The sequence below is a fragment of the Fringilla coelebs genome (genome assembly GCF_963513975.1).
Source record: "Fringilla coelebs genome assembly, chromosome: 20".
NCBI lineage: Eukaryota > Metazoa > Chordata > Aves > Passeriformes > Fringillidae > Fringilla > Fringilla coelebs.
In genome coordinates, this window is record NC_140046.1 from 6,757,746 (window position 1) to 6,785,147 (window position 27,402).

The following is a 27,402-nucleotide window of genomic DNA, read 5'->3' on the forward strand; positions in this document are numbered from 1 at the left end:
AGCAATATTTAAATTTGGACCAGCAACAGGTTTTGAGAGGCAATACCCCACAAGTCATGCCATCTACTCTTACATATTTTACCCAGTTACTGCTCACTTAAAAAATTCCTTACCAGTTGCTATTTTCTAAGACTTATTTTTATGTATTCACACATCTAAAAATGTGCCAACACTATTGTTGAGACAGAATTCAGTGGAAAAGCCTGTCCACTGGAGGGATTCTGTAGCCCACTTGCTCCAAGACACCATCACCAGTTTTATCTTAAGAGTAGAGCTCCTTTTATTGTGTGTACATACACATAAATATCTATATGCAAATATGCACACAGAGAACATCTGAGTGCCTTTTTGCCAGCTCACAGTTGGAGAATTCCAACAGAAATTTAAAGAAACAACATGAATTCACAGACTACTTTCTTTAATAAGTAATCCTGAAGGCTGAGTTTGGGTTTTTTTAGAGCAAGTTATCACTTCTGGGAGATCTGCAAGCAGCATCCCCCACAGCAGATGGGGTGAGGGTAGAAGGCTGAGGAGATGCAGCTGAGCATCCAACGGCGTGGTGCTCACACCCCTCACTCCTCACACCCGGTGCTGACCCAGGACTAAGGGCTCTGGCACCAGAGAGCCACTATTTGAAGTGTAAAGACACTCCTTTTTGGCAAACACTAAGTGATCAGTGGAGCTTGTCTTTCTGTGGCACCATCCACGGGGAAGGAGCCCTCCTGCACTAATCTCGCTAATCTCCGGAGCAGGGGGAATTTATTAAAAATGCTATTTAGACAGACAGGCTTCTCTGCAAGTCTGCTACACAGGCTCATCAAACTCATTAAACCCAGCTTTGAATCCCAGGCTTGGGAGTGTAATCCCTTTTAAGAAGCCTGCTAGACTAGGCTGAGAGAATCAAAAAATGGGAGTTACTGAACTGAAAGGTGCTCGAGCAGCGCTCAGCTCGTGGTCAGTGTGGGAGATGGACACCCCACCCTGGGCACTGGGCAGGGAATAATGTCCTTGGAGACTACAAACAGATGTTGTGTCTTCTCCCTCAGCAGCAGGAAGGATGCTGACCTGCAGCAGCACCAACCCTTCAGCCTCTCCCAACTCCCTCCCCTCGCCATCTGTATTACATGAAGGTAAAAGTGCTGCTGCGGCTGGCACAGCACAGAATTGGGGACTGTCCTTCATGGCTGGAGTGTCACCTCCTGCTGGCAGTGCTTGGGTGGGCAAGGTGAGCTCTCATAGCATTCCACACTGCCTTGGAAAAATCCTCCCTGGGAGCTCTAAAATGCTGTGTCACCATCAGACCTTTGGATACCCCAATACCTGACCTGCATCCCCATGCACAGCTGATTTCCAGCTTTCCTGCTGCCTACAACGCTGCTGTTGCCCATGGGGAGCCTGGAAAACCCCAAAGTGAGTGCTGAGGCTGTGAGGAGACAATGAGCAACACCACAGGCATTGTATTTAGAGAGAGAAAAGCAAAAGGTGCAGCTTGAAAAGGCTGCAAGATGCAGGAGATGGAGAGAGAGGCTCTCTGCACAGCACAGCCCAGCAGCAGGCTGCCTTGGGGAATTCTGCTCAGGAAATCATGGCAGTGGGATGTTTTTCATCACCCCAGGCCTGAGCAGAGTGCAGGACTGCAAACTGCTGGGCACCTTGCGTCCTCTCAACTGACCATCAGCTGAAGGACTGCAAGGAAAAAGCTGTGGCACTGAACTGCAGCCTCCTGATTCCAGTGTCTTTAGGTAAATACAACAGCATGCAACTTGAAAATATCACCAGGAGACTGGATACAAAGCTTGCTAGCACAGTGACTAGACAAAATGTAAAATAAACTGAAATTAGAAGGTTCCCTATGGGGTCAGAGCAGTAAAACTGATTCTGATTAAGTTGCATTACCAGATAGAAGCAGGATCTCAATAATTTACAGCCAGAGACAGGATAAGTGTCCATTAGTATTAGTGTCTATGGATGTACACTTTCTATTTTTCCACATTTTTAAGGCCTCTGAGACCATGTCTGGGCCTCCAGCTTTCCCTCTTCCTGGCTCCAAACCATTGAAGTAAAACCCTTTCCCCCCAGGCAGAAGAGGAGCCTTCCTCATTAGCATCCTCTCCACCCCCAAAGGGTGGCTAAGGAAGAAGGCAGGATTATTTGAAATCAATCTGGACACAGTAAATGGTCTCTAATGGTATCTAGAACACAAAATTCAGGATAATTTGAAAAAGTTATGAGGTTGGACATGATCCAAATTCAGATGAGCACAGCAGGATGTTCTGCAGATGTGTCAGTGACTCTTAAGTTTAGCAGTCCCTGATTGATTTATTTATTTATTATTTTTCATTTTGTTTCAGCAGCAGCAATCTTGGGAAAGGCACACTTGAAGCCAAACCAAGAAGTACTAAAGGAAATAAAAAAAATAAGCCAGATCAATGCTTACAGAAACCTGAGCTCATTATATTAATTGTGTCTAAACCTCCATCAATGTGTTCTTGGCCATTTTCCCTTGGAGAACCTCTGCAGAGTGGCTGCTCTCACTTTGTGCCTCCTCCACTAATGAGCAGCCCCATGCCACTTCAATGCTTCTTCCCTCCCAGGAATCATTACCTCAAGAGTTAGAACTAATTTGACAAAAATCTGTTCTGCACCATCATCCCCAGGTTCTGGAGGTTTAAAGAAACCATTGAAGGCACTTGCTGACAGGTCAGAACAGCTCTCCATCAGTCTCCAACAAAAACAGATGAGTAAGAACATCTGGCTAGAGGTTTGGACTCTTTTTTTTTTTTAATAACTGCTTTATATTCAAGGTACCTGCACTTTCCCATGTACATTTTTGAAGGGATGGTACAAAGTTACTCCTCTTGCTCCCTCAAATTCCAGATAGAGGGATTTTTCAGACTGTGAGTACAATGAAATAACAAATGATCAGAAAACAAACCAGCAGGACTGCAGTGATGGTTGTTCTTTACTGTGTCCCCAGTTTTGGGGTGGGCAGGACATCCCAGCAGTGGTTCTGATTCCCTTGGGATGCACTGGGATCATCCCCATGTCTTTTTCCCCTCCCTGGTGCTTTCAGGGAGTGAGGATGGAGGGAAAGGAGCTGCCAGACACTCCTGCAGCTGATGAGCAGCAGCCACCCAAGAGGTGCTTGCATGATTTTGTGTATAGAGAGCTTGTAAAGCACTTTGGGAAGCTGAGGGATGAAAAGGACTATATAAATGTAAGATATTATTATTATTAAACCAGTGATCTGACAAGAAGAGACAGCTCTTCAAATCTCTACAACAGCTTGAGCTGAAGAGATCAGGGAGTCCAATTTGAAAAAATAATAATTTGAAACGAATTGGAGGATTAGAAGTGGCAGCTCTTTTGTGGATTCTCCATGGCAGGTAAATTTAGTAGGCTACTTTAATTTTGCATCGTTTTAACTCCTGGCAATGTCCTGTGCATTGAATCTGACAGAGAGACAGAGTGTTTGAAGCTGTCGTGGCTACATTTTAGTCTCCCAATTTTACAATCAGTGTTTGAATCTGCTACTACAACTCTGGGTACAGAGATCAGAGGCTTATCAAAGAGGCATCCATTTCAAAGACAAGCAGCAGCTTTGACTTCATTCCTTCAATGCTTAAAATTCCTGAAAAAAAGCAGATGAGCATACCACAAAACAGGTCTGAAGGAAATCTCTCTATCAGCTCTAAACCTATTTCAGTATTAATTTTTTAAGGATCTATTTTGGTCTCAAGTAAAATGAGTGTGTTTAGCAGAGATAATCCTCTCAACAGGTGAGCTTAATATGTGCCTTTTCCTGTGACTGACTGAAAGAACATTTTAAACTTATTGCTTTTTCAAGCATTAATTGAAGAACTACTTCAACCAGTTAGCTGATTTTGTTGAAATCTTTTTTTAGACTAATAATGTCTTCCCTTTCCTAACAAAGCACTACTTCATTTCTTTATTGCTGCCCTTATTTTACCTGCATGGATGAACCAAGGGCACTGTGGGAATGCACTTTGCAATAAGATGCCAGGGTTTAAAGGTGTATCACACACTGCAGTGCTGCTTTCCACACCCAACTCTTGGTTTTAAGCTGAGTTTCAGCACTCCCATGAGTGATAATATGACTGATCAGCATGGCAGTGAACCTGGCTGATTTTCTACTTTCAGATCTCACACTGCCTGGCACCAAGACCACTGCCCACTCCCTGCAACCAAGTGCCTGGCTGAGTTTTGCTAGACAGCAAAAATGATTTAGGAATCTGATCCCAGTTCCTCCAGCTGAGCACTGCCCTGTTGTTGTTGTATTGCAAAGGTTCCATATTGCTGGAGTTCCATATCTCCTTGGTGTTTATTGTAGGCAGCTCCTCAGAGCACTGACTCTTCTCAGAGGAGCCAACTGACTCCAGTTCCCCCTCAACCACCCCATCCACTCTTTTATAACACTCTTCTTCTTATTGGCTACAGCTGTGGCCTGTTCCTAATCTCTAATAATTGCCTCAGCTGCAACTCCTTCGGGGTAAGATTATTTTCTATACTACCTTTATTTTCTTATATTGTATCCCCCTACACTGCCCAGCCCAGGGAGGCCCTGAAAAGCTTGTGCAGGGAGCAGTGGCTGGTTTTCCACAGACAATGGACAGTTTCCCAAAAAGCACTGGATATATTTTCAATGGCAAGGGATGATGTTTGCAGACAGTCACTGCAGGCAGGATAACCTGGCTCCTGCTGAGTGCAGCCCCAAACCCACCTCTGGCTCCTTGTTTTCACTGAGTGCTGCTGAGTGACCCATCCCAGCCCATCAGCAGGATTTAGGGGCAAAGGGGATGATCAGCACCAGGTTAAATTGTCTGATTAAGGCCTGGGAGAAAGATGTGGCACTGGGTGCAGCAGAGTCCCAGTTGAAAGGAGCCGCCTGCTGCTGCCAGCCAGGGAAGGCATTAAAGCTGCCTTTGGAGGAAGCCATGGCCACGCCAGCAGCCTTAGCACAGCTCCACTGCAGGTGTGGACATGCCCCAAATGCACAGAAAGTGCTCAAGAGTTGGGCTCAAATGGCTTCTGACAAACAGGACTCGGGAGCTCGAACACTTTGGGGCGTTTTTGAGAGCGCTCCCAGCGCCCTCTCGCAGAGGATGAAAGGTTTGGATTAAAAGCAGCTTTGATCCTGCAGAATGTTTTCCTCAGAGCAGCTCCTCTATCAGCATTCAGCCCAGCAACACAAGTTTCTTTTGCAATATTTTAATAAGAGGTCCTTGGTGCCCACACACATTAACACTGACAAACCTGACATATTCTCCAAAATACTTTAAATTATTGGGTTTTTATCCAGTAGGAAACAAAGCCCACAGAACACCACAGCAGAAGCGTTTTATGAGATGTGATGGTGCTGTATCTACCATCCACTTCCACACTGCTTTCATTTATGAACTGAGCATTTTTCATTGCTTTCTCCATTTCAGAGAACCACCAGAAAACCATTTTGGAGCAGAAATGTCTCAAGTTGGGTCCTTTAACAGCTTCACTCTTAATAAGTAATAATAATAGAATTATGGGATGGGCTGGAAGGGACATTAAAGCTCATCCAGTTCCACAGGCACAGAGACACCTTCCACTATCTAGGCTGTTCCAACCTTGGACACATCCAGGGATGGGGAACACAACCCCAGCATCCCTGGGTGACAAGAATGAAGAAATCTGCCCCAGGGTATCCCCAGGAGCAGCACAGAGCTCATTCCCAACTCCTCATCCTTCCTGCTCAACACTGGCCTGGTGCTGCTGCTGCTTCTGAAGAAAAACTTCCTTTTTAAAAAGTCACTGGATGTTCAATAGATAAATAACCACCTCTGCACTTAAAAAGTGCAGAACTGTGGCCATAAATAAGCATTAGTGCTTCAAAAATTGTGAAACCACAGCTTTATGGTTTTAAACAGAGACAAGGTGGAATCCTGAATGGTGGCAATGTATTTCAGATGAAAGCTTTCAAGGAGATGAGGAATAGTTACAGGAGCTGGAACCTGAGTAACTACAGTTGCATTAAATTATTCCATCTGCAAGTCCATTAAAAATTGTTAATGGTTTTGTATGGCTTTTATATTTATTGGGTGGGTTTATTCCTATGTGAGTCATACATATTTATTACCACAGGCCAGATAATGGTTATTAATAAAACTTCTTTTATTTGCATACTGTCTTGATGCTGTCCTAAATATTTACAACTGGTCTATAAAATAGAAAGAATCCTCAAAAATTCTAAATAGTACCAGGGATGCATCACAACTTTGCTTTTTGTACTTTATTACTTTTTTTGTGTTTTGCTTTTTGAAAACTGGGAAAAAAACCCTCAGCCTGGTAAATCCATTTCTTTTCTCAAGTCAAAAAAATCCCTAATTCTTTCAAAGCTTTAAAGCACTATTTGTATGGAGGAAGTGAGAAGTGATCCAAAGTTAAAGCAAGCTGGTTTTTTTATAATTAAGAAAATACATATATTTCTACACATAATTATGAACAGTATTAAAATAGGTCCACTGAATCCCTGGAACTGTGCCTGCCAACTAAAACACCTACTATGAATTTAGTAATGGGTTATGCAAACATAAATTACAAGGCCAGACATTTTAAAAGGAAAAAAAAGTGATTTATTGTCACACTGGAGACACGGCAGGATAGAAGCACAATTTCATTTTTCCATATATTCATCAACACTGCAGATGTGTTAATGCAAAAAGAATTCCAAAATAAAAATGACTCTCAACTGCTCTAATTCTCATCTGTCATTTAATTTACTTTAAAATTGTTACCAGGAAGCATTTTTTTGTTTTAAGCAAGTAAAACACGTTCAAAATTCCTGGAAGAAAATAGGTTTTAAGAGCATTTTACAGATATTTCTCCCCTTAAAAATAAACTTCATCCAAAAATGACAACAACAGAATGGCCCTGCAGAAACTTGGGGCGTTTGGGAGGGTGTTTAATAGAAAAGCTTCAAACTATCATTTGTACTTTAGGGATTTGATTTCTGAGTATTTTTACTCCCCATATTAAATAGCTTCTGGTTTTCTTTCAAGCAGATCCAACTATTCACTTATCCACTGTCAGAGCAACAAGAATCTCTCCTAACTGGCAACTCCTGTTAAAAGAGTTATTTGTGACAATATTGTGATTTAATGAGAACAACATGTTCCTTTAATTACACCTGAGTCACTTTGAGGTGGTGCACATAAGCTGAGGCTTACAGACAAAATAAAAGAGGAAAAATACTAATTGAAGATGCTTAATTATTTCTTCACTTGGTAAATACACATAGGAAGGAAGAGCAGGGATATTGATGCCTGTTATTTTTATAACTCTTGAAAATAAGTCAAACTATTGCAGATAAGTCAGACTGGTTTTATAACTCTCGAAAATAAGTCAAACTCTTGAAAATAAGTCAAACTTATTATTGTTCAGAAGAAATTTAGGAACTGAACTTCAGAGTCACTTTGTTAGTGATCTCCATATAAATTCCAAGTTTTACACTTAGCTTACCGTAAAACAGAAAGCAAGAATGGCTGGTAGTTGTTGGTACTACAGTGAGAAAAATCTCCATTATTTCAGCTAAAAAAATGCCAATATTTTCCCTTAAAAGCCAGTCAATGATACATCAATAAATCAGGTTATATCTTAATGCACACTACATAAAGTCCTGCCATCCTGCAGGAGGAAGGATGACAAAATGCTCTGTCAGACTCCTTTTTTTTCCTTGAGTTGTGACCTTGAAAAGGTTCTCCTCTTTCAGCCCTCACCCCCAAGCCTCCCCTGCTCTGGCCACTTTCCAACTGGGTCAGCCCTGCAAGGTTCAAGCAGGGGCAAGAACAGCCAGGGAAAAACAAACTGTTTGCTTTGCCTTCTTTCAGCCCCACTGACAGCAGAACCTCACTGCAGCATCAAAGGCTTAACAAGAGAGATTAACTTGTAAATATTTGCTTACAAGTGTGTCCCTCTGTAAACCACAGTAATACCCCAAATATCCCCTTTTCTGCAATGGAAAATGCTGCACCCTTGAAATCCAGTATCTGCAGCCAAGGCTGGGAGAAGAAAAGTGAATTTTTCAGCTCTCAAGAATGCTCAAATGAAAGAAATCCACATTACTAACAGCAAGTGACTTCTGAGGAATTAATTTGTTCAGCTACTCCAATGAGTTTGGTTGTATCAGATGTGTCCCCCCTCTGGAGTATTTTTGGAGCTCTTGAATAAAGTAATTGCCTATATATTTTCAGATTTACAAAAATACTTTTGAGGTAAATGTGTTGTAGAAAATTGATTTAAGAGCATCTTGAAAGCAAATGGAGAGAGAAACACTAACTCAAGGTGGCCTAGATCACGTGGATTCAGAAAAATGCTTTAAATTAAACTTCTCTGCCTAAAGACACCCAACACAATCATGACTTCTGCAGCTCAGGGGAACTCCTGTCCTGGGTTTCAGACCTTCCCAAATGGAGTTGGAAAATCCTGGACTATGAAATCCTACATAGCAATAATCCCCAAAATATGGCCTCATTTGCTAAAAGGACTTTTTCAAGCCCCTGTTATTCCCTAATAAATTGCACAGATTCTGGTACCACCCTGCCCTGATGGGAACAGCACAAGTTAAGACAATAAAGACAATTATTTAAAAAAATAAATTAATGAAGTTTACTGAGTAGGGTAGGAATGTTCAATGGAGGTCAGTTTTAGGAGAATCCTAGAAAAATACAACTGTGAATTTTAATTGTTTTAGTGTCCTCTCACTTCCAATAAAAAGGCAGCAAGAGATCATAATATAGAAATAGATGTTAGAAACAGTGATGGCTTTCCTGTGAACAAAGAGATTATGCTAAAGTGAAATATGTATTAAATAATCCATCCAGGATAAGGTTGGACCTGATTTAACCCCTCTGACTCCACAAAAGTGGTGTTTAGATCACATTTAAAGATATGGAGATAGATTTTATTACTTTTCTGGAATAATCACACAATAATAATAACAATATACTTCTCCATTTAGCTTTTGAAATACCAAGCCCATGTAGCACAAATTATCATAAAAATCATTTACCTGGCAAACAAAGCTCTTAAGAATAAAAGCATGGGAAGGAAGGACATGGCACCTAAATATTACCCTAAAGGAGAGGTATTCATCAAAGGGGGAAAAAAAGAGAAAACTGGGAGGGAAAGGAAAAAAAAAATAAAAAAGGAAAGAAGAGAAGAAAAAGAGGAGGAAAGTGGGAAAAGAAAAAATAAGGGGGGGAAGGAAAAAAGAAAACAATAAAAGGAGTGGAACAACCCAGCTGTAGATGGCAGCAAATCAATATTCACCCCTCTGTACACAGACACTGAGAACATCAATTATCCTCAGACAGGCTGTGTGTTTTCAGTAGATTTTGTTATCATTTCCACTTTGTCACACAGACTAGACCAAAGTTGACTGAGCAAAGTCTCTGGGAATCAACATTACCCACAATTCTGAAGATTCTGCTCTCATTTCAAGAACTAATTCAAGCAGCAGAATTATTTAATTTTTTTTTACCCTTAATTATATTATCTTTTGCTGTAGAGACTGGCTATTTCAATAGAATACTCCAGAAACACTGGAGACAAAGAATTTGAGAATTTTGCACTTAGGAAAACTGAGCCCTTCCATAACAACTGTCTTAATTTCCTTTAGTTCCTTAAGACTTATAATTATAATGATATTTTTTTTTAAGTGTATAAATCTTGGGAGATATGCATCACTTTGACACACACAACATGAGGAATAAAACCATTACTTGTGTAACAGAAGATTTTACAGGCATTTTCTTTCTCTTTGGGGCACTGCAGAACTGGGATGGAGCAGGATGGGGATGGTTTGGGTGACACTGATGGAAAGCAGCTTGGATGTAGGCAGGTAAATGTCATTTATTTGAGATGAACCAAGGGCTCAGGTCAGCAGGCTGCCCCCTCCACCCAGTCAGTGTTCAGGTATTATTTTGTTTTCTAGCACTTTCCCATATTCCATTTGCCAGAGCATCTTTGAGAATTTATGTTTCTGTGCTTAGAGATTCTCCCACATCCCTCCATAACTCTGCCCACTGAACTTTTCATCTGCTTTACAGGATTCAGGTGGGAATTTGGGCATTTAAAGGTAAATCTTGACTTTCTCAATCTCACCAGCTCAATTCATTTAGAACCCAGAAACTGCAAAGAGCAAAACCAGCAAGGAATCACCCATCCAATTTATTATTTTACCCATCAGGATAAAAACCAGGGCCCCACAGCAACAGGGCAGGCTGGTGTCTCTAATTCTGGCCTTCATGCAGGCACCTCACATCTGCCTCATTTTGTAGAGCTCATGAGCTCCCATTACAAAATTAGTTGCTGATTTCATTTCCCAAGAGCAGCTGACCCAGGTTCCCCAGGCTGGGCTTTTGTCTTGTGACCCCTGGCTCAGGTGAGCCTGGGAATAACCCCACAGCTCAATATTACCTGGCCAAATCCTAGAGAAAAGCAATGGAGGGTTACAGGTTAAACAGGCTTGAAAGTGAAAGTATTAGATAAGCTTTTCAATGTTTAAAACAGAAATAGGTAAGCAAAAAGTGGTTACTGAACTAAGATTCTGGGTTAAAAAAAAAAAAAACAAAACAAGGTTATCAACATTAGGAACTATCTACACTTCATGCCAAAAATTATTAACCTGTGCACCTGGAATTATTTAGAGACTAAAAAACTCCAGTTCTCAAAGATGGTAATTCAAACATTCTGTTATTCACACCAGAATTGACATATGAGGACAGGATTCAGTAAAACAAGAATTTCACAGAGGTTAAAATACCCCAGAAATACCACAGTTGGTCACAACAGTTCAGGATTTGTCACTGTAAGAAAATAATCATCTGATGGAGGCTGGCAATTCACATGATATATTTTGAGATGTCTTCCAAGTAACAGTCATGTAAAATTGATGTTTCAAGTAATCTCCTGACCAGACTCAGCCTTCCACAGTAGCTGCTCAGGGGGAAACAAATGAAGACTGAAAATACTCCAAAACATCTATGAGCAGCAGGTCTGACATGACCTCCTAAAAGGTGTGAGGAGGTAAAGAGGATTTCTGCAAGAACAGGTTAAGAACCCTCTCTGAAAGTTTCTGCACAATCACTGCTGAATTTCCTGTTCACATAAACTTCCCAAACATGAGATCCTTCTTCCCAGAGTCATCTCCCAGAAATAGTATTTTAACATTTTTAAATACCAAAAGCCCTAGGGACATTCCTCCAAACATGAAAACATTGTATTGCTTTTGCAGCAATTTGAAAATTTGCAAGGAAGGCAGAAATGACCCAAAAAGATCTGTCACAACTTTTAAAGTAAAAAGAAACAGAAGTATCCTCAACTTCATTAGCAATTTTTGGAATCTTTTTCTGCTGCACAGGAGATAACTTTCAAGGGGATATTCTGGAAAGTCTACAGGCAGCAATGAATAGGAAAGTCAAGGCAATCCACACTTGTCTCCTGATTTATGGTGGGACTGGCAAGGGCAGAGGAAAAGAGATGCTGGCCCAGCCTAAACCAGGGATGCAAGGCAGGGTGAAAAACTAAATGGAAAGTACATTTCTGAAACAAATTGTTACATTTAACAATTCCATCTTTGTGGCTTTGTTTCTTCTTTTAATGCCAAGAAAGTTGTTACTTCATTGTGGAAACTGAAATTGAGCTGTACCCTGGGTTATTTATCTATCTGAAGAACATTCTGCATCCAGGCTGGTTTTCTCCCACAAAATTTTTTTGTTAAGAAAAAGACCACATTGGATGTTTTAGGAACTTCATTGTATCAGTTTGGAGAGGCCAGTGTCCCCCTGTGCATTCCCTGTCCACCTCAAGGATGTTTCCCATCCTGTGGATGTTTCCAGACAAAGCTGCAGTAACTGATCCCTCCTCCTGATTTCCAAGTGCCCCCAAAACTGCTCAAGTTTTGAGAAATGTTCACAGACCTCCCAGCTTTGTGGGAGTGCAAAAAACAACTGAAGGTGAATACACTGAATACAGCTGCACAAGCTGTAAGTTTGATGTGAGGAGGAAATCCAGTGCAGCTTCCACAGCAAATCCCTTGGACAGGACAGATCTTCCACATCTGAGCTCCCTCCATGCTCCTGGGAGCAAAAACTACATCTCAGGTTGGTTACAGCTGCCTGTTCCTACAGCTCAGATGCTTCCTTCTACTCCTTTGATCCCTTTTTCACTCTTAGAGGAAGTAGAAGCTGCTCTTCAGAAACAAAGCTGCAGAAGAGCACCGTGGCAGAGAAGGCAGACAAAAAAAGAACCAAAAAAATTCATGCAAGGTTCTAAAGGAATGTGGTTTCAAAGATGAGGATGTAGAACCTAGCAGAGATCCCAATTTCCTCAAACACTGGGGATGTTCAGAGTGTTGTTTTTGAATTAATAAAACTCCTGTATTCTGGAAGAGAATAGAGACTACAGAATTCTATTTTGTAAAATAATATTTAAAACCTTCCTATCCAGTGATTGAACTTCTGTATCCTCCTCACTAGAAAGGACTAATTGCATAGCATTTCCCACTATATCTCTTAAAGTAATTACAAGAGGAGCTGTTTGCCTCTGTACATTCCTCTCCCACTGAGTTACCAAGGTGCTCTCACAATGCACTTTAAAACTGTAGGGTCTTGGGGGTTTTTGTCTGTTGCTCTCCCCTTCTGCTCCACAGAAATAAAACTGGCTCAAAGAAATCCTCCTGAAACCTGTAACGTGCCATCAGATGGCAACTGGCAGCCACAGTGAAGAATTTGTCACTTACAGGAAAAAAAGGAAGGCAGCAGGAAACAAGTTAGGTTTTGTAGTATGAACTTCAGCTTCTAGCAAACAATTGAAAATATGGCCCCAGAATTCCATGTATTTTCTGGATTCTCTTCAATTCCCTATACTCTCCATATTCTTTCACTTCTCCCCTTCCTCCAATAGTATGGAAAAGGAATCAACTCATCCTCTCACAGCTCCTGAACTCACTCTTCAAATTCTTCTACACCTTTTAAAAAGTCCTGCTCCTTCAAAGCTGCACTCCCCAAATTCTCTCTTGTTCAGAGAACTGATTCCTGCCCCACAAAGCCTCCTCAGGGCACCAGATTAACAACACTGCCTCTTCCCCTGGAGTCCCTCCTGCTCCCCCCTGTCTGGGTCAGCATCCCCAGGATGCAGAGCAGCATCTGCTGCTGGAGAAGCAGCACTGAAGGCTGGGAGAGCTGCCTGCTGCTTCCCTCCCAGGAAGAGCCTTGGAAGGAGTTGGTGCTGGCATATCAGTTATCTGGAACTGGCTTTGAAATGCCACAACATTCCTGGATGAACAGATTGCTGGCAATCAGCAGGGGAAAAAAATACCCAAATCCACAAAACAAACAGAGGAGCCAGCCAGGCCTGAGCACTGCTCTGCTTTCAGCAGGGAACCCAGTGAGATTATCTGTGGGTTTGAGCACATGAGGAGTTAAACACTCCCAGTTTCTCACACATCATGTTCACCTCTCCCAGTTTCCTCAGTGGTTTTACCCCCTACCTGTGCTCCATGCACATCCTCCCAGGGGAGCTTGGCTCAGCCCTGACCATGTTGTGCTTCCAGTGAAATCAACAGTGAAACTTAATGTGATTTTTGATGGAAAAATGAGCATCTTTGAAGTTATGCCCTTGATATAGATTTATTTGGGCAGCAAAATGTCACTTTCTACATCCAAGTGCTCCGAGAGTTTGGATTGGTGACGAATTTTCTTTTGCAATTCTCCAAGTTTTACATTATTATATAATTTAGAGCAAGCCTGTTTGAAGGCCAGTGTTGATACTTCCTCTAAAAACATCTATCCACATTTCAGTATTTACAGAATTCAAAAAATCCCCGCTGAGGAAAAAATCAGAGATAAGCAGATAAGGACCTGGCAATAAATACAAGAAAATTATAGAAATAAACCATTAAGAAATCATCACTTCCACATGTCTAAGACCACCTGCTACAGCAAGAGCAGGAGTGGGATAGTTTTTCTCCTTACCTCTGGAGTGTTTTTCTTGAACTCACGACTTTGCTCAATAAGTTTTTTCCTGGACTGCTCACTTTCATCTTGCCGGTTTGCCAATATTGTTGCTGTGGTATCGAGCTCCCTCTGTAAAGAAAAAGAAACATAAACAAAATAAACAAACAAAAAAAAAAAAAAAAACCACCAAAAAAACCCAAACAAATAAAAAAGGAGAAAAAAAAAAAGAAATTAAGTCAGGGCTCTGCTGGTCACAGAAATAAAAAAATCCCCAAAACCCTCACACATACATTATGTTACTGGGAATGTGGGGATGGAAGGGCTGGGGAGCAGCACAGAACAAGCACCAGGCTTCCAGAGATCTGACCTCCTGAATCACAGCAAATGAAGGGCTGCAGCCTTTTGGATTCCATCTTGCAACCAAAACATCACCATTTTCCTCATGGCTCCACCCCAGCATCACACAGGACACGAGCAATGGCACACAATAAACACCTCCTAATAAATTCCCAAGTCCAGTGAAGATTACAGATCTTGGACATATTCAAACCAGGTTTATTTTCACCTGCCTGCTCTTTTTAAAGATACTGGTTTTCCCCATTTTGAGTTATCCTATTATAAAAATGGATTAATTCAAATATTGGTTAACCTTATACTTGATTCTGGACTGGCTGCACCTCAGTCCCTCTTACTTTCCTATGACATGCTGTATATAATTCCATACTGCCACTGCACTGCTCTTTTCCATTTAAGTCTTGCCTTATTTGAATACAAAATTATCTTTTTGGAATCTGTTCCTCCAAGATTATTAGCAGGTATGTCCATTTCCTCTCCCAAACATCTTTTTTTAAGCACCTGATGAATACCAGAGTATCTTCCAACAATTACTACTGAGCTGAAGCACAGCTCCCACTGTTTTCCACTTTTTCCAAGTGTTTTATCCCCATCCCAATTCCTCCTCTCGGTGCTGTGCCTCCAAATGTCACCATAATAGATTGAACGGGTCACTTATCAGTGCATAAACCAACACCACTCAATCTTCTGTGTCACTTTGTGCACTTCTGCAGCATTTCCACATAATATGAAAAACTGAAGGCAATCCTCTCCATTCAGCTACAGACATCATTCCCCAAGTCACTGGGAGAATCAGAAATTCATAAAAGAATTTGGCACTGCTTTATCCTCTTATTAATTCCAAAAGAGAAAACCCTGGCTAGGAGAAAAGTTCATGAAAAGTGAGAAAAACATGCTGGAGGAGCAAGTCTACCTTCACTTCATCCCTCTGCCAAGGTGCCTCCAAGCTGCCTGCAAAACTCCCAATATTTTCCAATTTTCTACCAGAAATTTGCCAGACTTCTGGAATTTGTTCATAACTCAACCACCTGTAAGGGACCAAAAGCACAAGCCTTGGACCTCCTGTCAGCTCTAATACCAGACCCCAAACAGGTGGTCTAGTTGCTGATTTGTTAATAGATACAAATACTACCATCTAAATATTCTGGAAAAGCCCAATTCCTAATTTTAGATATATTTTTGAATGAGTAAATCTGGGATGGATGGATGGATGGATGGATGGATGGATGGATGGATGGATGGATGGACGGACATGTGTCTTATGGAACTCCATAGTTTGACCTCTGGATGGAAAATCAAAAACCCTTTGAATTCCCAACTCAAGAGAACCAATATTTTTTTTCCCTTTAGGTTTATTAGCACAAAATTAAGATTTTTAAAATAAATATATGGACCATAGTGATCCTAATCCTTGGAAACCAGCTCAATATGACAAATGGATTTGAAGCCAAGCAGTGTGCTGGAAACAGTGACCTAAATATTGTCACTGAAATGCTTAAAAATCCTTCTATATCTGACTTTGGGTAAAGAAACAGGGCAATATGTCCACCAGATCTTGGTTTGGAATTCTGTAACATATGTGAAATCTATTGCAGAAAAGTGGGAAATACTTAACAGTTGGATAAACCACATTTGAAATTCATCCCAGCTAAGTTTATGCAAGAAAAAAGAGCAACAGAAACCAATGTGGTTAAGCAGAACTATAAAGAGCAATATAACGGCTAAGCAGAAGGCTTTTAAAAAATATAAACAATCTGGTACGGCCAGAAACTTGGAAAACTATATTTAAAAAGGAAGCACACATTTAGAGCCAAGCAAAGAAAACACAAATTATGAAGTAAAAGGGAATTTCAGTGGAGAAAAGAACCAAGTGCTTTGGTTTCTGGTATCAATCCCTAGCAAGGAACCTGAGCAATGGAAAAACAAGGCTGTCAAAGACCTGTGCTTCCAAGTTTAGAGACAAAAAACTGATTAAAAAAGAAATAAATTCCATATTTTGTTCTACCATGAAGAGTCAGGTAGCAAATGCCAAAGAACTTGCTCACCTCACTGCCTGATTGATACCAGTGCCACGGTGCACTTACACCAGGCTCCTTCCCTTTACTTTCTGAATTCCTTCTGGGACAGGGCTGATAATTCCTCCTGTGACACATCAGGCAGAGATTTTGTTGCCAAGAAGTGCCAGCACACCACTGCACTGAGCTCTGGGGGCTGGAGCTCCACACTGCCACTGAGGAGCAACTGAGAGGGTGAGATGCAACTCCAGCTGGGATCTAACCCCATGATCTGGTACAAAAGGAGGTGTTAAATCTTCAAACCATGCCATAGGTAATAAGACCCAAATCAAAACTGTTTGGAAAATTGCTAATCTTTTCTTCCTTACTTGATTTGAACAGTGTACAATGCAAGTTTCCTTTATTGAAACCTAATAATAGATATGGGATTACAACCCACAAGAACTAATGGCAGATTTTTCATGCTTTTGTGATTTAATCTTATGAGATAGCCCAATCTTAAAAAAAAAAAAATTAATGTGGCCAATGCATTATTTCTACAAGCAAGCTCATTTTAAGAAACAAATAGTAGTAACATCAATATTTCAAACCTGAGTACATTGTAACACTAGACATAAACATTTCCCCAAGCCTTGCAATCACTCCCTAAGTAGATAATAAGTAGAAGGAGAGTCAAAAATAGGAGCCCATGTCTCAGTATCATCCTTCATCCCTCCCTTTGAAATCAAAAGGGCTCCAATGAAAAGCAAACAAAAACCAGGGCTCAAAGGTGTTGCAGCAGTGACCTGGCTGTGGAAAGGATTCAAAGCCTGGAAGCTTCAGTTGCACTGATTCAGCACTGGCTAATGAACTTTGTGGCCCAAAAGAGCCACCTGCAGAAAGGGAGGCACTGCTTGGAGCACATCTTGAGAGAACAAGCAGGACCATTATCCCTCCCCCTGGCCCAAAGTCCCATCGATTCAGGGCAGGCACAGTTCAGAGAGAACTAAAGAACTCTCTCCAGGGTTTCTACTTTGACCCATTTCAACAAATTTACTGGGGGTGGGAGGGAGGCAGTGGGAGGAGAGGAGACAAGAAAGTCTCATGCTCCTAAGTGTGGGAGTCATTAGAAACAGTCCCCAGAAAACAAACATTAAAAGCTTTCTTTCAGGCAGTATAGAAATAAAAAATCTAAAACTAGGAGGGTCAATCCTCTCTCCAGTGTAACAACAATCACCTTGGAGTGAATTTTTGTCCTCTTAACTCAGGTACTTCCAGACCCTGCTGGACTCCCTGCTCATCCTTCCTCTGCCACCCCAGGGTGATGTGGCTGCATGGGACCCACCAGAGCAGAGGGAGCCTGCTGGAAACATCTCATCCTTCCCTTCCCACCCTCTGCCCTGAACCAGCTCCCTGTCCAGGGCCAGCTGTGCCACGGGAGTGGCACCATTACAGCAGGGAGGTGGCAGAGCCCAGCTGGAGAGAGGGGGCTGTGGAATCCCCCTTTTGGCACCAGCCTGCAATTAGCACGACCCCAAGTAATTATGAAACTGCAGGCCAGTTTCAAGGTTGTTTTCCTTTACTGCTGACATGTCTTTGCCTACCAGATGCATTCTTTGATAATCACCCAGCAGCAGGGCTGCACCACTGACCAGTTAAACACAACAAGGCCTTTCCTTTCCAGAAGAAGGAGATTGAAGTCAGCTCTTCCATGCCTGAGACCTGGGAGCTGCTGCGTGGCTGCTCTCAAATTGAGTCCTAAAAATTACTCACTTAGGAAAGCAATTTTGGAAAGAAACTGAACTTGCTTGGCTATTTATGAAGCTTCTGTTCTCTCACCCACTTTTAACAGTTACTGGCCACTGCCCTGCCATGGGCATTTCACAACCAAAGAAACCACCACACTTCAGCATCCCAATTCCCCTAAAAGCTGCTCCAACAACCAGAACTGGTCCTCAGTCTCTGCTTTGAACCAGTACTGCCATGAAGAAGTGACAAAAACCTGTAATAACCATCTATAAGTACTGGGACACAACTGTATCCCAAACTTTTGCAATTCTCCCATATTTAAATGCTTAATCCTTGCTGGATTTTCCACAAAGCTCCTACAGTGGAGCAAGAAACACATATCACAACTTTAAGACAAGCTGATTATTCCCTGGTAGGCTTCCAGACATGGATGCAAGCCTAAGCTGTGCCTTTGAAAGCATGGCTGCAGAGATTAATTAACAGGACACCAGGAAGAATTTTTTCATAGAAAAAGTGATCAAGCACTGGAATGGGCTGCCCAGGGAGGTGATGGAGTCCCCACCCTGGAAAGGCTCAGGAAATAACTGGATGTGGCACTCAGTGCTCTGGTTGTGTTGTCAAGGTAGAGATCAGTCACAAGTTGGATTTGATGATCTCAGAGGATTCTGGGATTCACCATAAACTCATTTTACTTATTACAAAGACCAACAGAAACCACAACTTCATGTAGATTAGGAATTTTCTACCAGTAAATGTAGCATTAACCACTTCCCCTGTTTCTGTGTACTTCAGGTATTTCCCTTTATCACCAGTTCAATCAGTTCCCCAGCCTACTGATAATCTGCTACCGAAAGGAATTTTCAGAAGTTTCATTTCTGTTTTCATCCTCTCACAGGAGTGCATTTGTCAGATCTATCAAAGCTCTCAATGTAGCTTTTTGCAATTTTTAATTTCCTATTAAAGGAAAATTTCCTGGTGCCAGGATGACACCAATGTAGAAGCATCTGGCACAACTCTGCACACTCACAGCCTACTTATTCTGGGGAAATTTTACATTTCCCTGACTGCTCCAGGAGGCAATCCACCCTTCAGTCTCAAAACCCCATCCAGAAATCAGCATATCAATTATATCAGTATTTAAAAATATTTCAGAAATTATAAATAATATTATAATATAATATTTCAGAAATTTGCAAGCTTGGTATGTTACTCTGGAAAAACAAAGTCATGTTCACCTGATAAAGCTCTAGATTATGACTGGGGGATAAACCACAGAGCTGACACTGGGAATTTTTATTAATGTCTGTTTTGACTGTAAAAGGCCAGCCCCAGTTCTAAGCTGAAAGTGCTTAGAAAGGTAAAACACTGTAAGGATTCTGTGAGCAGAGCTTGTGCCAGCCTTGCTGTAAAGGCCTCTTCTAAAACAAGCAAAAGGAAAGACCAAACAGTTCAACAAGAGCACAACATCTCAAGAACCACGATCCCATCTTACAACTCAGCAGCAAATAACAAAGAGCAGAATACCTGTAATTTACACCCCCAGAGGAAGGGAAAAAAATAGTAAAAACCCACAAGCATTAAAACACATTTCTTAGGAAGCATTTTGCCACTTAGCAAACTGATGCAAGTACCTTTCACACGTAGAATTAGTTAGAAAATTTCAATAAACACATTTTATTTTGCATACTGAAGTAATTTGACTCCGAGTAAGTTTTTAAACAAGCTTTAACTGGAACAAATTTAGGGCTCTACTCAATACTTTTGGGACAGGGAGTCAACGTGTGTGGTGGCCACTGAATAGAACAGAGAGCAAGAACAGAGGTGCCAATGGAGCCATCAATAAAATTATCTTAATTAGCAGGCTACTAAAAAAAAAAGGAAAAAGTAAAAAAAAAAGGGTGTTGTGGCTTTGACTGCTCCCAACAAGAACAGTCAGTGCCACAAATGTAAGCAAAACCTATCAAACTATGGTGCAAGAGGGGAAAGGTAGCACTGGCTTTTCAAAAGGAGCTGCAGTCAGCAGAAAGAAGCCACACAGATACTGATGCCAGCAATAAATGCACTGTGAGAGGAAAAGCTTGGCAGTGCCAGAGTTGAGATGACTATTCCTGTCTTTTCTTCTACACCTTGAATTCAAAACTTTTTAGAAAATGCAAAGAACTGGAGACGATCCAATGCCAAAGGTCTGTACTGAACAAACCTTTTCTGTCACTCAAGAAAATGATGAAATATTGCCTATTTGTGTCAAAAGGTAGTTTTTCTTCTTCCAGCATTATTTACTTTCTTCCCATCCTCCTCAAACCCAGGTGCAGAACGACTGCACAAGCCCCAGGCACGAGGGTCTGCTCACAGTGGCACCAGGTGGGTGATGTGCTCTGCCCTCTCTCCAGAAATAAAGCTCAGCCTTCATTCACAGCACCCTCAACCTTCACCCCAAAGCTTCTCCCTCCTCCTGCTGCCCAGTTTCTACCCCAGACCATCACTAATCCCTCTGTCCCACCCTCACCTCAGCACCACTCACCTGGAGCACTGGGTGAGCTGAATGCCACCTGCAGGGTGGATTTTCCCAGAGGCAGCAGCACTCCCTGCCCTCTGCATCCCCCAGCCTGCTCCTTTCCCAGCCTTCCCCCAGTGTGAAACCACCAGCTTCCATCACCTCACCCAAGACCCACAGATGGAGCTCAACACCCAGCAGGGAATCTGTCAGCAAACCCACTCCACCAGCTCCTTCACTCTCTGCTTGATTTGTCATTGCAGTTCATCACACTTTGGAAGGACATAAATTTCCTAAAAAGTGAAATTTGTGAGTGTTTGCTGGGGAGAGGGCTCCCTTGGTTTTGCAAGCACAGCACATCCCCAGCCAGCCACAGCTCTCCTCCTGTTGGGGAGCTGCCTACAGCTTCACCCACTTCCCACAGCACCATTTCACACTCTTCCACTTAAAAACAAAAGTTCAGACCCGTTCCTTCAATACCCACAACAGAAAAAAACCCCAAAAAGTAATGAGTTAATTTAAGTGTTGCTGCAGTGAGGCTCCCCAGAAGGGAGGATTTCAGATGGATATAGCAAGGGGACAGTGGGAAGTGGTGAGGGCTGCTCCAGCTTGGAGCAATCTGCTCACCCACCATGCACTGGCTGTGGTGTAAAATCACAATACAACCCTGTGAACACCTGCTCAGCTGCCCTGTGCTGGCTTTCTACAGCTAAAATTAAGTTAATCATGTACATGCTGGTTAATCACTGTGAAAGAAACAAAAAGCCTTTGCTTAATATTTGTGACTTTGAGTGCAGCTACAGGATGGTGGGGATTCAAACTGCATCTTCTTGTGCCAAATGAAATAAATTATGGGAAACCAAAGGAAAAAGCTCACTGCTGCTTGCACAGCCCTTGCCTGGGCAAGACCCAGTGCCAAGTCCATCAGCTGGGTCTCCTGTCTGGCCGGTTGCTCAGAGGCTGACCAAAGCACAAAGCCAGTGGCCAGGCTGAGCACAGCTCTGACCAAACCACAGCAGCCAATTACCCTGGCTGAGGTGGCCACAGAGAACACAAGGCTGGAGATGATGGCCTCAGCAGGCCAGGCTGCCCCTCCCATCCCCTCCACTTCTGTCACAGGCAGCAGGAGGAATGTCCCCTGTCCCCACCTCAGCCCTCCATATACACAGGGAATAGAGAATCTTTCCTAATCTTTGATAATTAGTGCAGCTGCAACTCCTCAGGGGTGAGAATGCCTTCTGCACCATCTTTATTTTCTTACATTCTATCCCTGCACACCACCACATTTGTGACTCCAGCAAACCAGGCAGGAGATGCACAGCATCCATGAGCCATGAAACCTTCACTGTGCTCCTGATCCCAGCAAAACAGGCAGGAGATGCACAGCATCCATGAGCCATGAAACACCTTCACTGTGCTCCTGATCCCAGCAAACTGGGAGCCAGGAGATGCACAGCATCCATGAGCCATGAAACCTTCACTGTGCTCCTGATCCCAGCAAAACAGAAAGGAGATGCACAGCATCCATGAACCACCTTCACTGTGCTCCTGATCCCAGCAAACTGGGAGCCAGGAGATGCACAGCACCCATGAACCAACCATAAAGCATCCTCATTGTGCTCCTGATCCCAGCAAACCAGAAAGGAGATGCACAGCACCAATAAGACACAAATGAAATTTTTGGTAGATTATTTAAAAAGGAGTTTTGGTCCTTAAATTGAAAAAACATAAAATAAAAGGCAATTAAAGTACCACTTAATTAAACAAACTACTGAATGCACTACTCTGAAGCCCAGATGCAGCAGCCCATGCTCAGGAGGAAGGAGATTATTCTGCCATTTTGTAATAACACACCTTCAGCAAATGTCTTACTTCCAAGAAAGATCAGCTTCATGAGGCTACATTAAATAATTCTTTTGACTACAGATCAAAGTAAAACCTTGTCTTAAAGGAGTGGTTTAAGTATCAGAAAGTTCAACTCTTTAACTAAGCTCTGTTACATCATTTAAAGGATTGAGTTACTCTGGTTTCCAGCCTGAGCTGTGCTGGTAAATGAAGCATGACCAGGCTTTAAGCAAGACACGTCCTGTAACACAGCCCAGGATTTATAACTTGCTATACAGGTTGCCACCAATAAATCAATAATATATATATATACACACACAGGTGTGTTTCAGTGTGAGTTCTGGGAACTTACTGTTTAAAAAATAAAATAAAATAAACAAACTCAAGATTTTTTTATTCCAAATGAAAACAAACTCGTTGCTCAGCTTTTAGTCAACTTCTCCCAACTCCTAACTATGCTGTCTTCTAGAAGAAAAATTCACAATTTTTATTTGATTAAATGTGTTATTTGTTTTAATTTTTTTACCAAGGTTAACCATTACAGACTGAGTCCATTCCAGCCATCACTCAATAATCCTTCAGTCTACAAATGCAATTTCCAATCTCAAAGCTACTTCAGCTGTTTCCTAACATTGGGATATAAAATATTTACCAACAAAAGTATAAATACACACTGAAAAAGCAACCTAAAAATACTTTAAAAACCACATTTCAACAAAGTAATTCCTTCAGGGATGGGAAAAAATTACCACGGACTTGAACTAATCACCTCGTGTTTTGCTCCCTTTTCATGTTTTTGGGCACTGCAGAAATGGGATAATGGATGAATAAACTATCCTACCATGACAAATATGGTTTGGAAAGATGGGGCTAGGCATAACTTGGAATTTTTTGTTGTTATAAGTTTAAAATCCTAAACCACAGGCATGTGCACTAGGGAAAACCTATAAAATATATAATGGGAATGCTTCCCATCTAGCAGGCCCAAATTCACCTCCCCTTTTCCTGCTGATCCAGGGACACATTTAAATTCTGATTTTTTATTCATTGGAGGTCTTTGCTCCTTGCTCAGCAGCCCCACAGAGCAGTGGGCACTGGACAGGGACACAGAGGAAGCTGGATGGGGAACTTGTGTTAAGAAATCAGTAATAACAAAAACAAGATCAGAAGAAAATTACTGGCAAATGAAATTGCTGTTTGATAAACAATTTAAGCAGGAAGAGTATTTGGCAGAGGGTTTCCAGGGAACGGTCCTTGACTCCTGACTAACATGCTTCCTCCCTTGGTCTGAGTTTGTTGACTTTCTGGGCACTGCTGTAAGGTTTAGGCAGTTTCCCATGATGGGAAAAAATACAGCTTTTTTTTTGAGAAGTTGCCTGTGAATGCAATTGGTGGATGTTTTCTAAAAAGTTATAGATATAAATAGGAAACAAGAAAGCAACAATTTCTTTATTTAGGCTTTTCCTACTACTAAAAAGTCCCATTTAGGCATCTTGGTATCCTTTCTGATCTAAATCCCAAACACTGACTCAGTTTGGCAGGATGAAAAATGTCTATCTGGCATTTAATGCCAATAGCAAACGTGACATATTTTGGACAATTAAAGAGGAGACCAGATTTTGAAGCCTTTTAGAGATTTTTTTTACAGTTTTTTCTGTTTAATCTGGATGACTACAGTCCAGCATAAATAGATACCAAGCCCACTTCACACTGAAGTGAAATCAAGAGGCAGAGGCGGTGGAATGCAGAATGCCTTTTCTAGGTGTTTCCCAACAACATATTGCAGTACTTAGTTAAGCTCATTTTCTGTGACATGAAAAGGAAAATAGCAGAATTGACTCATGAAGTAAAATTAGCTGGTGTGCAGTCACAAGGAGGCTGGATTGGAGCTGACAGCAGCCAGAACTGCATTTAACAAAAACTAACATGCTTCATGCTAATAATGGTGCTGGTTCAGAGCCACAAGGACTATTCTTTGTATTTTTAACATGGACTGACTGTTTTTAAACCAATATTTCTAACAGCATACCCTAAACTGTACATCAGGAAATATTTAAAGACCTTCCAGAAGTGATGCATTAAGAAAGGCATTTATAAAATAGTTTTTAAACATTGCAAATCTGGCATTTCCAATCAAGAGATGCCTCCAAGGAGGCACCAAGCCATGGACAGCCAATATCTATTTGCTCCATGATCACAACTAAGGTAGACAGGACAGCTAAAACACTTTTTTAACCAGGCCAAAAAAAAAAATGTTTGGTGATAATTTACAGAATTGCTCCACTATTCACTGTGACAAATCACCCTAGAATGAAAACAACAGATTTAGCTGCAGTGGCACTGTCAACCTCGCTATGATACACTGGCACTAAAAAGTCCTTAATTTTGGCTATCAAATACAATTTCAATTTCTTGCACTTTAGGGCAGTAAAAACAATTCTGTGAAGACTCTGTGTTTACAATCCCGCAGTAAAGAATGCAGCTGTCTCAATCAGTGCTGATTGTCTGTTAATTAGCTCAGTTTTACAAGCTGATGGAACAGATTACTTCATTCCCTCCCCACGCTCAGAAAGAAACTACAAATACAGCTCTCTCCAATACAGTAATTTTTGCTTCCCATCAGTTTGGGGAGGTAGATGATGTACCAGAGACACAAGTGATCTCGTTACCAAGAAATCATTTATGTTTGTGTCTTTGCCAGCCACTCTGTCATACAGCAATTTCCAGTCCATATATAAATACACACACATCTCTCTATCCTCCATGAAAACTGAAATAAAGAGCACCACTTGCTGATAAAATGGAAATACCTGCCCTCTCTTTTGCTGGGGCTGAAACCAAGTATATGATCTTCAAGGTGCCCTCCAAACCAACTGTTTTACAATTTGAAGATTATCAGAAACCTTTAGGAACAAAAGTCAGGTCCTCATGAACAATGTCCTATCTATATTATGCATTTAATCAGAAACACATTTCTGACCCCAAACCAGTACTGAATTTTGTGACTTAGAGCAGCAAACTGCAGGATTTTAGTGAAGAGCCTGAAGTTGCTGTTGCCATTCTCCACCCCCATGTGCTTTTTCAGCAAACCACAAATAAATAGCTGGATTACCTCTGAGCTGCTCTCTCAGATTCACTGCCTCTAGTACCTCCATCATTTATCTAGACACTCTTGAAGAGAAGCCAAATTTTAGCTTTCAAATATGCAGACAAGAGGTTGGACACCCTCATCCAAATGCCAGCAAACACTTCTGCTGAGAAAACTGATGGAACACTATAAAGCCCCAGGCCTGACAATATGAAACTGATCCAAAAATGCCTTTTTTGAGATGACACAACATGCTACACATTGTATCAAACAACAGAGGTTTCACTTTGAAACTGATTTTCTTTCTTGCTTGGTTTAGATCCTTCATGATTAGGAAAGGACGAAAAAAAGATGGAGCTAAAGAACATTAATGTATTTAAAAGAAAATTCATTTGATGGGTGTACATGTAGCTACTAATCTTATTGCAAAAGCAGCAAGTGAACAAATATGAAACTCCAAAAACCCATGGAATTATCAGACCACCAAAGCTGGGTTTTGGCAGTGTATCTGGGTACAAAGTACAAAGGATCATCTAAATAAAAGAGTAATTTTTTTCTACACAAAGACATCTGTAGACATCTGCTCTAACAGCAGCATCCCAGAGAGCCTAAAACCTCTTAAAGACTTTCAGGTTTCAGTACACAAAAAAATGTGAGAATTTAATTTTTGAATTATGGACAGGCATCCAAAGCAGATGACTGAGAACACCTTGCAGAAAATTCTCTGGATCCTCAGAACCAGCACTGGGGGAAGAGAAAGCCTGAAATGCAGCAGTCAGCTCAGGTTAGAGATGTAAACCTGGGCAATGAGGGAACCAAGAGCAACAACCACCAGCTAATGCCTGAGTATTTCTTCAGCTACAGTTTTTCACTTAAGTTTAGCTAAATCATATTTCTCAATTTCCCTATAAACACTTCTTTCACAACACCTAGCAAAAAGACATTTAGAATATGATCCCGGCCTCCCGAAGTTCTGCAAACCAGAATAAAAATGGAGGGGAGGGGTGTGTTAGGTTTTGTTGGGAAGTTGGTTGTTTGTGTATTTTCTAAATAAAGATTTCATTCTGATATTTCTTTGGTATGTTTTGTTGTCTGTCCCACTCTGAGAGCTGCCTTACCTCAGACTGAGGACACCTTGGCTTCGCCTCTAAACACCAACCAAAACACCTTTGCTGAACATGCAGCATCAAGTGCTGCATTTACATCCCCGACTTCTGCTGCCACTCCAACGCTTCCCTGGCTTTCACGTGCCAGGGCACAGACAGTTACAGTCCTGGGAAGTTTCACCAGAGTTCCTCTTGAACTGCTGCCATCCCCTTGGCTGCCTGGCATTGCGACATCCCAGTTGCATCCCATCCCTTCCCACATGGGGAGGAGGCAGAGGTGTGAGAACTGGGGACCAGGGCTTGGGGCTCCAGGGGAATCCAGCCAGGCACCCACAGGAATGTTCAATTCCTGCTAGAAAACAGCAATTTGGGGAGGGATAGCTGGCTGCTGTTTGATGTAAACACAGCACTGCTGGTGATTCCTCAGCATCATCTCTGCGTGTGCGAGTTACGTGACTGTAAATCAATCTTTAATCTTTGTGCTCCGTGTGCAGCCATCCACCTGCAACTGCAGACAAAAAATCCCCAAAGGACTTGCCAGCCTTTCCTCAACCTCCCTCAGCACTCAGCAGGACACTGTTTAGGGTTGATGTGGCTCAGGTTTGCTGTGGGATGGACCCTGAAACGCTGGGAAATGTTTGGGAAGGAGCAAAGCTTGTTACCTCAGTTACTTCTCCAGGGCACCACCATTACAGAAGCTACAAGGCAAAACAAACACCTACACACACTTTCCTATTTTTGTGTAAAGCCTCACTTGATCTGC

At 41.8% G+C, this 27,402-nt stretch overlaps 1 protein-coding gene across 2 annotated transcripts in view; it reads right to left on the bottom strand.

Annotated features, from left to right (window-relative positions):
• CUX1 (cut like homeobox 1) overlaps window positions 1-27,402 on the bottom strand; it is a 267,458-nt gene that overhangs the window by 203,358 nt on the left and 36,698 nt on the right. For both annotated transcript variants that reach the window (XM_084219333.1, XM_084219334.1), the window contains exon 2: window positions 14,028-14,138. In XM_084219333.1, coding sequence (XP_084075459.1) covers window positions 14,028-14,138 — 111 coding nt within the window. The remainder of the gene's footprint in view (window positions 1-14,027; window positions 14,139-27,402) is intronic.